General features: G+C 40.5%; 1 protein-coding gene across 2 annotated transcripts in view; it reads left to right on the forward strand.

Moving 5' to 3' along the window:
- Positions 1-16,188, forward strand: part of LOC113407478 (collagen alpha-1(XI) chain-like) — a 223,550-nt gene that overhangs the window by 140,940 nt on the left and 66,422 nt on the right. For both annotated transcript variants that reach the window (XM_029912430.1, XM_029912431.1), the window contains 4 exons: positions 2,318-2,371; positions 4,606-4,713; positions 6,225-6,314; positions 6,590-6,643. In XM_029912430.1, coding sequence (XP_029768290.1) covers positions 2,318-2,371; positions 4,606-4,713; positions 6,225-6,314; positions 6,590-6,643 — 306 coding nt within the window. The remainder of the gene's footprint in view (positions 1-2,317; positions 2,372-4,605; positions 4,714-6,224; positions 6,315-6,589; positions 6,644-16,188) is intronic.

Below are 16,188 nucleotides of genomic sequence, written 5' to 3' on the forward strand. Positions count from 1 at the left end.
TGCATGTTGCATTATGAAATACAATCCCACTGAAATCTAAAGAAATAAAATGGTCAATTTTAATGAAAAATATTATTTTGATCTAAATTATTTACAATTACTTTTTTAGCTCCAAGTACAATTGATTTATCATTTCACTAATTAGGATGCATCAGCTGCTTAAGCAGACATTGCTGCAGAGCTCTTTATTCACCTCCACAAATGTGGAAAATACAAAAAGCTTACTTACTGAACCAGAATTTCCTTCTTATTTGTTACAGTGCACTCAGCTTCATATAGCATCCTTCATATGAACGGCCACAAGAATATTATGAGAGTATGCTCTGCTTGCTAATATGCACACATGATGGGATAGTATAAGGGCTTTATTGTCATGAGATTGGGATGAATGCACACATCAGTTATCCAGGCCATACTGAATGAGTGGTCTGAGAACAAAAAAGTAAAGGATGTTTGTGAAAGAAGTAATGGGCATCAAAGGAGATCATAGCAACAGAGAATAGACAGCAAGAGCAGATTTGTTAATGGCACAGGAGAAAAAAATAGAATTACCAAATATGCTCAAACACATCTGTCTTCTGTAGAGGTGGAATCAGTAGATTCACTGAATATGGGACCAATTCAGCACTCCTTTCTGTCTCCTGACACAGGGAAGACTCCTGTTGATTTCAGTGATAATTTTACCTGCGTAAGGAATGCTGAATATGGCCCAAAGCCCATAACTAATGTGCGGCCTTTACGTAGGCAGGCAGTGGAGATAAAGGAAGATATATTGTAACAGGGTTCAGTCACCGCTGTAGCGCCTCCTCGTAGCTGGGTCTGGGGATCAGCTCATCTGGTCTAGCACTCCCTTCTGTTGCTCACTTGCCCCATGGTCCCTCTTGCTCTCTAGGACTCAGGGTTCTCGCTCTTCACCACTCAGCCCTCTAGCTATGTCACTATAGCGTCTTTCCCTTCTGGGGTAGCCAAGTCCCACCAGGCAATCTGCCAGTGTGCTGTCTCTGGTAATGTTCTGTAAATCCTGGTCTGTTCCACTTTCCCAGTGGCTGGTAGAGGAACCCGGGGCCACCTGTTCCAGCCCGGGGGACCCTATCATCAGCAGCCAAGGTCTGCAGTCTCAACCCCCACTGTTCTTTCTCTGGATTTCTTCCTACTTTGCCTTCCACAGGCTTTCTTCCCTGCAATTTAATCCCTTCCTTCGGGGATAGGATCCCAGGGCTTTTGATATCCCTGGCTTTCCTCCTATCCACTTCTCTGTACCCAGAGAGCAACTCCAGACTCTCTTCCCATGGCCCTTTTCTGCTGCAAACTTCCTGGCTTTATACCTCATCCAGCTTCTCTTCTGGCTGGGCTTTCTCAGCAATTAGTAATTTATAAATCCAGCCTGACTCTCCCGCAGGTGCTGCCTATAAGGTTAATTGGCCCTATCTGAGCCACCTTAACCCTTTCAGGGCTGGTGTGGATTGAACACCCTATCACAGGGGTGAAGGATGCAGATATATACTGGTGTGAAGGGGTGGTATGCTGGACTCCATATGGTACAGCAGTGAGTTCATTCTGCTGAGGCTGTGCCAGTCTACACCTCCTCCAATGCTGAACTACTTTGTAAAGGCACAATTGAGCCCTTGGACTGGCCGTACCCTAAATTGGGGATTCCAGAGAATTTGCTGACTAGCTTTGAACTGAGGTCTATAGCTGCTTACTAGAAACCACAGATTTTGCCAATCTTCTGGAAGACTGTCCCAATGACATTTGCCTTATATTCTCCTTTACATTTTCTTCATTTCAAATTTTCACTATTTCCTTTTTTCCCTATGCAGCCCTCCTGTCCCATCTCTATGGGGGGGGGAAAAATCACATCTTCTCTGGATCTGTGTTTCATTCGATTTTATGTTCCTTCCACATCACCTTCCCCCATACTCCTTAATCTCCCATCCATGCCTTTCTTTACATAGTCATTTGTCTGTCTTGGCTATGAGTTCATAATATATGTGTCTATATGTATTTTTAGCTGAGTGTCAGCAATATCACTCATGCATTCAGAATCACCTAATAAATTTTACTGAGAGATAATTGTAGAAGTGACTGGCATTTCTTATGATAGCTCTGTAGAAGCACAGCTGAGAATGATTGGAAAGGACAGAGCTTTGAAAATTTCACATGTAGGTATACACAAGAATAATAGATATCTCCATATGTATTCTTGAAGATGAACCCCTAACATGGAGTTTCTCTCTCACCTCTTCAACACAGATTTGAATTTGGCTCATCTATACCTTGCCATGTATAACTATGTATTATATATTTCATTCCACAGGGTTTTCAAGGCAAAACTGGACCCCCAGGCCCTGGTGGTGTTGTTGGACCCCAGGTAGAGCATTTTAAACGTTATATCTAACTATATGATAACACTGTTTAAAGATTGTTTTATGGCTAATGTAAAGAGCTATTGTTCGTGAGTATATAATATACACTGATGGACATGTTAACTCCTGCAGTACCCAATTACTTACAGCAAATTTAGCAAAATGTATTTAAGCAAGAATCAAACTCCACAAAAAAACAAAGACATTGGGCCTGATTCTCCACTGTAATTCATCACCTGTAGTCATTTCAATGAGTGCAAAGTAGGTGTTCTCCAAGAGTTAAGAATGAAGAATAGGACCCCTTACTTTGAACTCTTTTTAGAAAGAGCAAATCACATATTGTGTTGTATTATTTTAGATTGAAGCATTTTGATTATTTTATAGGGTTTGGGTGAGGTTTACTTCATGATCTTATTTGATTATACTTATATAGTTACTTCCTTTAAGTGGTCTTCATGACACTAACCCTTTCCCTTACTACCTATCCTATTTACCAATAGCCATACAAGAGGTTAGCAAAGGCAAAATTGGAGACAAAGTTAATAGAACACAGGCACTGCCAATCTGAAAAACAAAGCATACTAACTGGAAAGGGGCTGGACCACTTAAGAAAAGTTTAAGTATCTCTTACCACAGGCAAATCTATCATGGTTCAGGAGACCCATTATCCATGTACCACAGAGCCCCCGTAAAAGAGAAACCCAAGGCCCGACTTAAGAGAGATTTTCCAGAAAGAATATTAAATTCACCCAGGGGATTACAGAGGTTTAACTTTGTTAATCATTTAAAAAAATAGCATTTTCTATTGGCCTCCAGAGTAATTGACTGGTCAAATAGGTAGAGATATTGTTGAATATATCTTATAACCACTACTAATGACATTTGCTGAATAATATATTCCCCATTTACTCATTGACCAGAACCAGAACTAGTATTAACACATTTCACAGCATATACTGCCAAGACACAACATTTCTGTAGAAAATGGTTTTACTTTCCAAACTGTGTTTAGGGATTCTTTTTAGAAAAACACAAAGAGGGGAGGGCAGAAAGTTCCATTAGAGATACAAATTACATAGCTTTAACTAAATCATTTAGAAACAGACCTTTTTGTAGTACTCTCTAGTTAATTACAGGTGGCATCTGAGTCTGTTTGATGCAACAGTTCTCTTCTGTTCCATCACTTCAATTAATCAAAACAGCATGTGTTTTACTGAGTGTGATTTTTGCTTCTTTGTTTAATTTCAAAGATAACTATTCAGTCATAGGCAAATATTCCCTGGGCCCACTGTTATTTCCAGGACTGATACTGGTTGCATTTGGTTTCCATATGGATCTTTCCACACTTGCTTAAGTGTTAGCATCCACCATCACAACCCATACTAACAGAAAATGCACTTCTTGGGGCATAAATTATACCATATGTGGTATTATCTAGTACACCAAAGTAACATTGTGAATCAATTAAAAATGGTAATTACAATGTTTAGCAATCAGAATTATAAAACCCTTCTGAAAATTATTATTACTGCCTACTCTCACCCTTACTTTAGAATCAATACTGATTCGCAGAGATTCTCTCTCTCTCATTATACTTTGGAATTGAGCACCAATAGGCAACCAAACACCCATGTGATGATATCTGGCAAACTTTTATTCTTCTCAAAAGCACTTGTCATGAATACAGTATTGTAACTCATCACCACTTAAATACAACAAGTGCAAAAAAGCTAGTGGATCAGGTCTTTGATCCCTGCATCTGCCTTTCTGGGAACCCTTGCATTCTCTCCATGGGAGGTTTCAGTGGATCTGCCTAGCCGCCCCTCTCTATATTTTTCCAGGAAGATACTACAGAACAGTGCTCCATGGCAGACAGAGGGTACGAGACCTCTTGTCCTCTCTCCAATGTATCAGAAATGCTGTGGGGTTTAGGCCTTCAGCACTTGGGAAGCAGGGCCATAATTGCAGCCCATGGAAACTCACACATGTATCTGCAGCCAGAATAGGGTTTGAGCTTTATTATTTAAGGATTAGACTATTTTGTAAACAAATGTTGTCTGCAGGTGAAGGTGAGGATTGCACATTTTCCAGTGGTAACTGTGGTGACATCCCAGATCCTAGGAACAACTGAGGGTAGGAGGAAGGTTGAGAAAAAGTGGGGAACAGATTGCCCACAAAAAGCCAACCAAACAAAAAATTTAATTTGTTAGGGTAACTGAGGTTTAACTTCTGTTCTTAGGGTCCTACTGGTGAGACTGGCCCAATTGGTGAAAGAGGTCACCCTGGTCCTCCAGGCCCGCCAGGTGAACAAGGCCTCCCAGGCGCTGCAGGAAAAGAAGGTGCTAAGGTATGGCATGGCTTTTGGAAGGAAGGTGTCACACAGAGATAGATGGGATAAATGTTTAAAATCAGATACTGTTCATAACTGTAGAAAGTATGGCATAAAATAGGCACAGACACATTTTTCCCCAAGGAAGGTCTCTTCAGCAATTAATTAACCTTAGACTGGTCTTGCAAAATTCTACAGGCCCACATTAATTAATTATTAATTTCAGTGGGAACAAGGATAGCCATTAATTTGTTTAAGACCAGCAGTTTGCATAGAACCTCCCTTTTAGTGTGGGAGATTGTACATAGACAACCTGTTTGCTCAGGTCAAGTTGGAGCTCTGTACTGGAACTCAGGAACATATCTCTGTGTGGCACTGGCCACATTGTAGAATTTCAGTTACTCTTTCGGTGAAAGAGGAAAAAAAATTAGAAAAAATATTTACATTGATCAAGAAAATAGTATATGATTTTATTCAGTTATTCATTGTAGATAAGAGTAACTTCCTCCATGAATGTTTCTTTAAAGAAACTATGATAATATTAATAACTTTTTGTTTAAATACCATAACTAATATATATTACTTTTTAAAATTTGTTGTAATACTATTGTGCTCACATACTTATGGTGATGAGGGCCATAAAGTACTAGAATAGCTGAATGGAGAGATGGATGGATGGATGGTCCTTTTTTTTTGGTCATTGATTATAACCAGAGTCTGCTGTTTCATTATATGTGCACTAATTAGTAAGGCTAAAATTTTGCCACAGATATTTTAGTAAAAGTCACAGACAGGTCATGGGCAATAAAGAAAAATTCATGGAAGCCATGACCTGTCCCTGATTTTTACTAAAAATATCTGTGACAAAATGGGGATCTGCGGGTCCCCACACTGCCTGCAGCGGGGAGCTGCATGGTAGGTAGGGGCTCTAGGGCTCCCTGCTGTCTCCACCAGGTAGGGGCTGTGGGGTATCCCTGCCACCCCCAGCTCCAGGGGTCCCCCCGCCAGCCGCAGAGGCCAGGAGCTGTGGGGTACCTCCACCGCTCATGGCAGCCAGGAGCTGTGGGGTACCTCCACCGCTCATGGCAGCCAGGAGCTGTGGGGTACCTCCACCGCTCATGGCAGCCAGGAGCTGTGGGGTACCTCCACCGCACACTGCTCTGGCGGACCACGTCATCAGGAGCTCAGGGTTCCCCCCGCCCCAAATTGGCCATGAGCTGCGGGGTTCCCCACTGCCTGCGGCAGCCGGGACCAGCAGAGTCTCCCTACCACCCACAACTCTGTGGGCCCCCACCACCCGCCACAGCCGGGAGCTTGGGGGTTCCCCCCGCCACCTGTGGTGGCTTGGAGTGCCAGGGGCCGCCAGAGGTGGCGGGGTACCCTGCAGCTCCTAACCGCCGTAGGCTGAAGTCACGGAGGTTGCTGGAAGTCACAGATTCCGTGACTTCTGCCACCTCTGTGTCTAAAATTGTAGCCTTACTAATTAGTAACCAACATTTGCAGTTTTTGAAACCTCTGCATTTTCACAGGGTGACCCAGGCCCTCAAGGTATCTCTGGAAAAGATGGACCGCCAGGTCTTCGTGGTTTCCCAGGAGAAAGAGGCCTTCCAGGAGCTCAGGTACAGTATAAACACCAGCATAGATAACTGTGGGTACAGTGTTTATATAGTATCTGGAGAACAATGAATTAAGCTATTACAGGAAGTTTTCCACTGTGCTTGGAAAATGAATGCAATACGAAAATACCAAATGGGCACCCCTGAGGGTTAAATTCAAATGGCTATCCATTCACTGGTGGTAATTTCTTTTTAAATCCTTCATATTAAATATGTTGCAAAATAAAAAAAACTGTTTAATTTTTCAAATGGAACAACATGCTTCTCTCCTTTTTCAGGGTCCAACTGGTCTGAAAGGAGGAGAAGGCCCACAAGGCCCACCTGGCCCAGCTGTAAGTAACCATACCAACATTATGAAAATACAAATAACCTCTATTCTGAGTCTTCACATGCTGTTTTGTTTTCATCAACACAGATTGTAAAACAGTAAGGAAGCTCTGTCATTCACATCAATCAATAGTTATTTTCTACCAATTGCATGTACTAATGAGCCTATGTAGATTCATAGATTCATAGATTCATAGATTCTAGGACTGGAAGGGACCTCGAGAGGTCATCGAGTCCAGTCCCCTGCCCGCATGGCAGGACCAAATACTGTCTAGACCATCCCTGATAGACATTTATCTAACCTACTCTTAAATATCTCCAGAGATGGAGATTCCACAACCTCCCTAGGCAATTTATTCCAGTGTTTAACCACCCTGACAGTTAGGAACTTTTTCCTAATGTCCAACCTAGACCTCCCTTGCTGCAGTTTAAGCCCATTGCTTCTTGTTCTATCCTCAGAGGCTAAGGTGAACAAGTTTTCTCCCTCCTCCTTATGACACCCTTTTAGATACCTGAAAACTGCTATCATGTCCCCTCTCAGTCTTCTCTTTTCCAAACTAAACAAACCCAATTCTTTCAGCCTTGCTTCATAGGTCATGTTCTCAAGACCTTTAATCATTCTTGTTGCTCTTCTCTGGACCCTTTCCAATTTCTCCACATCTTTCTTGAAATGCGGTGCCCAGAACTGGACACAATACTCCAGCTGAGGCCTAACCAGAGCAGAGTAGAGCGGAAGAATGACTTCTCGTGTCTTGCTCACAACACACCTGTTAATACATCCCAGAATCACGTTTGCTTTTTTTGCAACAGCATCACACTGTTGACTCATATTTAGCTTGTGGTCCACTATAACCCCTAGATCCCTTTCTGCCGTACTCCTTCCTAGACAGTCTCTTCCCATTCTGTATGTGTGAAACTGATTTTTTCTTCCTAAGTGGAGCACTTTGCATTTGTCTTTGTTAAACTTCATCCTGTTTAACTCAGACCATTTCTCCAATTTGTCCAGATCATTTTGAATTATGACCCTGTCCTCCAAAGCAGTTGCAATCCCTCCCAGTTTGGTATCATCCGCAAACTTAATAATCGTACTTTCTATACCAATATCTAAGTCGTTAATGAAGATATTGAACAGAGCCGGTCCCAAAACAGACCCCTGCGGAACCCCACTCGTTATGCCTTTCCAGCAGGATTGGGAACCATTAATAACAACTCTCTGAGTACGGTTATCCAGCCAGTTATGCACCCACCTTATAGTAGCCCCATCTAAATTGTATTTGCCTAGTTTGTCGATAAGAATATCATGCGAGACCGTATCAAATGCCTTACTAAAGTCTAGGTATACCACATCCACAGCTTCTCCCTTATCCACAAGACTCGTTATCCTATCGAAGAAAGCTATCAGATTGGTTTGACATGATTTGTTCTTTACAAATCCATGCTGGCTGTTCCCTATCACCTTACCACCTTCCAAGTGTTTGCAGATGATTTCCTTAATTACTTGCTCCATTATCTTCCCTGGCACAGAAGTTAAACTAACTGGTCTGTAGTTTCCTGGGTTGTTTTTATTTCCCTTTTTATAGATGGGCACTATATTTGCCCTTTTCCAGTCTTCTGGAATCTCTCCCGTCTCCCATGATTTTCCAAAGATAATAGCTAGAGGCTCAGATACCTCCTCTATTAGCTCCTTGAGTATTCTAGGATGCATTTCATCAGGCCCTGGTGACTTGCAGGCATCTAACTTTTCTAAGTGATTTTTAACTTGTTCTTTTTTTATTTTATCTGCTAAACCTACCCCCTTCCCATTAGCATTCACTAGGATAGGCATTCCTTCAGACTTCTCGGTGAAGACCGAAACAAAGAAGTCATTAAGCATCTCTGCCATTTCCAAGTTTCCTGTTACTGTTTCTCCCTCTTCACTAAGCAGTGGGCCTACCCTGTCTTTGGTTTTCCTCTTGCTTCTAATGTATTGATAAAAAGTCTTCTTGTTCCCCTTTATTCCCTTAGCTTATGTACATAAGGAATGTATAGGTGTAAAAATATCTGAAACCTGCTGCTATCAGTAGGTGCAAAATTGACTTGCTCCTCAGCATTGCCCAGCTAGACTAGTCATTAACAGGCATAAAAAAAATCTTTACCAAGGAAAAGCCACAAACTGTGGATGTAATGGCCAGTCTGGCTGATGTTACATTCCCTTTGTATAACTCCTGTGCACCACACGTCTGACCCCTATAACTTTAATGGATTTTGCTTTGCTATTCAGAATCAAAGTTTGCTGTTAAAAGGTTTTAAGCCATTGTTGTGAATCATATTCACTACTGTCTTGATGATTTTTCAGTCTGACCACTTAAACAATAATACCAATATAGATGTGAATTTCCATTCATCCTAACAAGTTAAGTAGAATTTTTTTTTAGTTTTAAATAAGACTGCGAGAAAATTGCAGTCCGCAAAGACTAGTAAATGATAACTCCTCTGTGCACCCCATGTTTTCTGGCATTTCTACACTGTGGAGTTACATCACATACTGTGTATTTATTTCTCTAATTAACTATTGTACAACTTTTTGTTACTGTCTGAAATAAGAAACATCTGCAGACTATTTTGGCAGATTCAGTTGAGATTTTTCACTCAGTCTGCAGAACTCAGCAGATAGTTAACTTTACATCACAGGCTTTAAGGAATGGGTCACATTTTAATCTCTGTTGCAGAAATTATTTAAAATAAGTACCATGGGTGATATATTGCCAGATGTACAAAGGCATTAATGCTGTCACATCTAAGAAACTGACCTTTCATTGAAGAAATTTACTTTTCTTCAGTGAAAGCTTAAATTTTCAGGGGGGAAAATGTAGAAATACACGGTGCATGCCAGGCTGACCCAGCACACCCCCCATGCAGGCTGGCGCGGTGTTGTAGGTGAGCCCTTACTTGATTTTTCTCTCTCCCAGGGTATCAACAAGTCCAAACAGCCCATTAGATGCTAAAGGACACCTCTTTATGGAGGGTATCATTTATCAACATTAAAAAAAACCCATCATAGAACATAAACAAATCTTTCACCTCATCATCTCAACTGAGGGACTCAGTCATTCTTAGACCAGCTGACCTCCCCCCCCTTGAGTCCAGTTCTCACCTCTCCCCCTGGTGTTTTCTTGGTTCCAATCCCTACCTCTGGTGCTAGGCCTCTTGCCCCTACCAGAGTAAGATCCTTCTCTGGACTCACAGGTCTGGGGAGGCCCATCTACTGTGACTCTTCTTCAGGGGCGGTGAGTGATCCTGTCAGGACAGGCCTCTAGCCAGTGTCTGGGAGACCCTTGGCTGAGAACCAGGCCCTCTTGGACACCTACTGACTACAGCCCTCCATCTAGAAGTCTCTGCTTTCTAGGATCATTTCTTACAGGCTCCCCATTCTCATGGGTTCCTCAGAGAGCTCACCTTCCAGGCTCCCGGTTTAGGCCTGTCCTGGCAACTCCTCTCCACGGGTGCTTTCTGTATCCCTTTGGAATTCCCCTGTAACTGAGCTTGGATAACCTTCATTAGCTACAGGTGCTTGTTTACTAATCAGCCACCTGGGGCCTTCATAAGGCAGTCATGGGCAAACTGGGCCCAAAATTCCCATAAAGGGCAGCCGCCCTGTGACAGACCCTAATAAAAATTCATAGAACAATGATGATGAATGCCATTAAAATTCCAGGAAAGAAACATAATGGAATTCCTATTTCAGAACCCAGTCATGCTTTCCTTGTATCTCCAAACTGTCCACTGAAATACATGAAAGTTTGGATTGTGCGAGGAATGGAGGAGTAGCACATAAATATCATCTCATAGTTGTTTGTTTTAGAACAGTGATACTCAGTAAAATTATTTAATGATTATTAAACTGTTGTATCACCAAAACCAACCTTTGCCATTATGACCTTGTTTACACTGGACTTTGAAATGTGTAGGACTCTGCCTAAACACAGTGAATCTGGTGTTAAATATGGTTTGACTGGCTAATGTGTAAACCAGTGTAAAAGCATTTTCTAAAACCATGTTTATACCTAACTATGACCTAGGTATTTACCATAAAGTTTTATTTTTCCATTAGACTTATTACCAACCTAGGCATAAAGCAGATTTGCCTGCCTTTATGACTGTAAAAGTAATGACATTTTACTCATTCATCAGAAAGATGTGGGCCTGTAGAATTTTGCAAGACCAGTCTAAGGTCAAGAGTTTTTTGTATCCCCAAGTGTGTGTTTTATGTTTAGGCTTTTACTTTCTACTATTGATCTCTCCATCACATCTTGTACTGTAGTTCCTGGGAATTTTGAAATGAAAGGTATTAAAATAGAATACAGACTTTTTAAATTGCCTAATTTTCTGCTGTCATTTTTATGCAAGAGCACTCTATAGATGCAAAAGCTGGTACACTTATGCTCAAATGAGCAGCATGCAGTTCTTGACAACCATCTGCTTATTGCACTTCTCTCTCTTTCGGTGAGCCCAGGTGGAAAAGTAAATTGACACAAACCCTTTCTGCAAGGGAAAAAGTAATAGAGGAACTGAAAGTATATATGTTTTGACAGTAAAGTTCATGTATATTCTTACAATTTATATATTTTTAATGCTTAAAAACAAAACATATAAAGAACTCCTAATTGAAAACTCTTGGTTTTGGGATATCCCTAGGTTTGGGAAAGTGCTGCAGTAACATTTTTGTGCACTAATTCTTTTCTCTAGAATGTCATCAAGAAGTAGCGTGATAGTACTTTAATTTTTAGCTTGCTTTTGATATGTTCAGTTCCTTCTTTCCTTCCCACCATGGTATATAAGCACATTCCTCAAGGAACTGAAACAAAAAAGCCCCCAAATAGGAACCTTACTATTCACCCTGTACAACAACAGCTTTTGCTCACAATAAGTAATATTTAAATTCCTGGTTATATTCACACCATATAATTTCACTACAAATATTTCACTCTTTTCTAATATACACTCAGTTCTTGTAGGTAGACTATTTAAAGAATTCAAAGTTTTGACTACCAAATTTTCAACCATAATCTGAGCAATCTGAAATGGCTGCTAGAGACATTATGATGTAATGGATGTTCTAGGCAGGTAATAGAAGTGGTGAATATGGAGGAAAAGGGAAGTCTTTGTCAAAGGTTCAGTTACTTTCTCAGACCTTCAGGTGGGTAATCTCTGGCCCTGGAAGGCAGAGACTACCTGAAGCACAAATAGAATCAAACCCCACCCACAGATATCCCAAATCTCAGAGAAGGTCCTAAACTTTATTAGACTGATTTTGTATCTCTGTAATTATTAATTATTAATTTTGGAATTGGCTGGTAGTTAGAAGATATAAGGATGCATCTGATATCATGGTGCCACATGTATTTATCTCAGGGCCACAATGAGACCTAGAGCTTTATCTCACTGCTGTCTGTGGGAGTTGCAGGGGAAGATCATTGGCATAATATGGCCCTAAAATAATTTCCAACCTATTTTAGGCAGTAGGGCTAAACACACAGTCAGTCATTTCCCAGAGAGGATTAGTAAAAGTGGAATGCTTGCTCACCATACAAAATAGGAAGAGGATTAGTCCCTGTGGAGGTCTCTGCCACACCTGCCAACACTGACTGCTCCCAAATAACAGGAATATACAAAATCATAAACTCTGTACAGCTGCAAGTACACCGCAGTGAATGACCATTTCAGAACACATTGCATGCTAATTGCTGTGCTTAGGGTGAACTGGACAAAAGAGAGAGATGCATGAATACTCCATAGCAAGATGTTTTCTTCTTTTTTCCCCACTGTTCTATCTGCTCTTTATCTTCCAATTGGTGGTGTTCCTCCTCCCTCTTTCATGCTGCTGCAAGGCATGCTGAATGCTGATGAGAGAAAGCTCTTTGGAAATTCAGGCAGTCATTCCTCATTAGCTCATTTGGGTATTGGATGTCCAGGTCATATACTGAACCAGTCAGATATAGGCTATCCAGTTAGTTATGTTGCCAGAGTCGGTGCTATCTGCCTCTATCTGATAACAATTTCAGTCATGAGGCTGCTCACTTTAAATAAATGTGCTAATTAAGAAAAAAATATTGTTACTATGACAAAATATGTATATAAGTGCTTTATATTGCATGGCACTTCACAAAAAGAAACAGATAAAGGTACATTCATTAATGAGCTTACAGTTCATAAAATAAATATGAAACAAAACCTTGGACAACCATTCAATAGAGGAAACAAAGTCAATATCTTTATGGCACCTACCCCAGGTTATGGGCAGAATCCATACACTGACATGCCTAACTTTTGTGAAATGAAAATCTAGTAAGAGTAGTAAAGAAAATGTATGCAAAATAACTGTAAAAGATGGCTGTAGGGTGGGCAGGGTAGAAGAGCTACCAGAATTCCATGAACAGGTTCTATAGATACCAGCACAGTGGCTGCCATCTGGTGTGTTAAAAAAAAAATCTGTTTTTTCCCCCCAGTAGTGTCACAGTCTAGAACTGAGGAGACCTAAATGTGTTTAGATTATATCTGACAAGATCACAGACCATAGTGGTATGGCTGCAGGCTAGCGAATGTTTATTGTTATATTCATTGAAGCCTCAGGAATCAAAATAATAGCGATAGGAATCTCATTCAGGTTGCCGGGTTAACCATGCAAAGAACCATCATTTGCTCACCTGGCAGGATACAAACGTGTATGGTCCCTGTACAAATACTGTCTGAACAATCTTGCAAAATAAAATCTTCTTAAAGATAATATGTAAAAAGATTTGGAGCAGCCACTGCCATCACAGTGCCCTGTTCTGCCACCCTTCTCCATATAGACCTTATTGTGAGAATAGTGCCAGAGAAATCAGTAGGTTTGCTCCTGAGAGAATGGGTTCAGCATGGGTAAGAGTAACACAATGGGGCCGAAAGAGAAGAAAACAATGTGGCATCACAGGATACCAGTCCAAGAGCTAGCAAGACTCAGTCATGCTTAATTATTAGAATATTGAAAAGATGAGGCATATTCAGAGTATCAAGGCATCCTCCTGGTGCAGTTGCCATAACTTATTCATTCTAGGATGTACCATGGCACTTCCAGTCTCATTAGACCAGGGATGGGAGAATAGCATTTGCTTTAAAGTGTTATAGACCACTGCACAAGTGCCAAGCTGAGAAGTTAAGGAGAGATGCTGTCGTAGCAAAAAGATCTTCAGCAGTCCTCAAGTGAAATATCTAAATTATTTAAAAGATGAAGGGTAAAAAGATGCTGTAGAAGTGTGTAGATTTAGCAATTTAGATGCAGAGGAAAGCTCTATAACAAGTCCATATTCCCACTCAACATTTTTTTCATTTACAAACTTCAGCATGCAGCTTATTTATCTTCCGTATAAGTGTTTTAAGCAAGGCACAGACTTCACAATGCAAGGAGTTATACAAGGATCTCATTTTAATATTTAAAATGAAAAAAAAAATCACAGAGAGAAAGAGAACTCCTAGTCACAAAAGTTAGCTTCTGTTATTCTATATCCTATTACTAGACACCACAAACCACAGATCAATGAGTTCCATTCAATTGTATTTACAATAGCTAGACTTGAGTGAAGCTAAGCTCCTATGCTGTTCACTGGCAGCTGTTAGTTGCTTACCAGACCTTTTGAAGGTGTCAAAATAAGGATTTAGGAGCCTCATTTCAGACTCCTGTTTTAAAAAATCTTAGCCCCGGGTTCTGAAAGCATTTTCTTCATTTTGAGGTAGTCACGGAGGATGAAATTCATTTCACCTACACCGAGCCAAGCTCTGAGACTGTGGGAGGAGGGGTTGGAGAAGTGAAATTTACCACTCCCAATCCAAGACCCAGAGTGCAGGGTTACTGTGCATCTTCCCCTATCTACCATTCAGGTTTATCAGCTGGAATAGAACCCATGGCCTCTCTGCACCAGTTGTGTGGGTGTAAGGGCCAATGAATTCATATAAATACGGTTCTGCAGACTTTTCCTCATTGTAGCTTCTCGCTCTCCTTATTCAGGGCTGCCATGTTAACCCTTACCAGGGCAAATAGTATATGCACAGGCACATCTTTGAGCCACTTCCATTGAGGTCCCAACCCTACTTCAGGACTTAAGTAGAGTGGAGGACCTTGCACTGAATGAATTTCACCAACTTTGATGCTCAGCCTTTAGACCATTACCTAAATTACATCTGGAAACTGGGTGCCATCTAATGAGGTCTGCATGTGATCTCAGAGGAGAGTGGTACCAAAAAGGGTTGGCAACGGAGGATCATTGGGTTGGGTCTCTTGTCAGTGGGTTTCAGCAGTTAGCATGTTAGAACTGGCCACTTCTAATGCAGCCTATCAGGAGGGTTCTGCAGATGGAGGTGGGTACTGGGATATTTGTCAAAGTTGGCAGTTAGTAAAATCAGGTGCTTGTCCAGCAGCAGCAATGAAAATGTTTCAGAGGGCTCCAGAGTGGGAGAAAGAGCAGTTCCTGACGCTTGCTGATATTGGGTGAAAAGGGATCAGGATGCCTCTGGGAGAATGGGGTGCTTTTCGGGGCAGGTTCAGGAGTTGAAAGAAGAGTTGAGATACTTGGGGGACTGGAGCAGCTGATACAGGGTAGGATCTGATCAGAGCTTGTGTGGGAGTCATTTTATAAATGCATATGCTTGACCCCAGTGTTCTAAGGGCTATAATCTATTTTTAAGGCTTGCTAGAGACCACATAACTCTATTTTAAAACCTTATTTATGCATATCATGATTATCTGTTTCTTATTTTTAAACCTTCCTCTTACATATTAAAAGAATGACCTTATTTAATATAATTAAAAAATGGAAACAGGCTACAAGCAAGGCACAGAAACCAAGCAACTAAGCAACATGATAAAGGTGTTGCAGAATATTATAGCTGTATTCCTGACATGATTTATTAGTGACACAAATAGCATGTGATGAATAGACATTTTGAAATTAAATTATTCAATTATTTTTCAGAGAACTATTTATGCTTCAAATTAAACCCATTAGATTTTTTCCCTTCAGATTTCTTATAGTAGTATCAGAAAAGATATATTGAGCAATTAACCCAGGCTATGCTTTGTATTAATTATGCAAATTTTTAAAATGTTCTGAACCTTACTTTTATCTATTCTTTTAATGAAAGTATAAATAACATTTTAACTATCTATAGACTAACTTTTTTAAATGATTGAAAAAATTATATCAAGATCTACACAATATGAGTTATTGTCCTTCAGTTTATATAACGTGTAATTTTAAACATCCCATAATTTAGTTTGGAAGATTATTTACTTCTTACAAAATAAAACCTAACTTTAATAAGCAAAATAATTTTAACTTTTGCAGCTGAACAAATGTTCAGATGCTGTATTTGTTGTTAAAAAAACTAAAGCTAATATCAATTCCACTGAAAAAGGACTTAACTAAGACAATATAGTTACCATGGCTGTTAGTCCACAGAATCTTCTTGTTCCTATGCTCTGCAATTGTGGAACCTTATTGTGATTCTCTGAAGGAAATATTCCTTTTCCATTGGCCAT

The sequence above is a fragment of the Terrapene carolina genome, unplaced genomic scaffold (assembly GCF_002925995.2).
Source record: "Terrapene carolina triunguis isolate 2854851 unplaced genomic scaffold, T_m_triunguis-2.0 Scaffold211, whole genome shotgun sequence".
NCBI classification, from domain to species: Eukaryota; Metazoa; Chordata; order Testudines; family Emydidae; genus Terrapene; species Terrapene triunguis.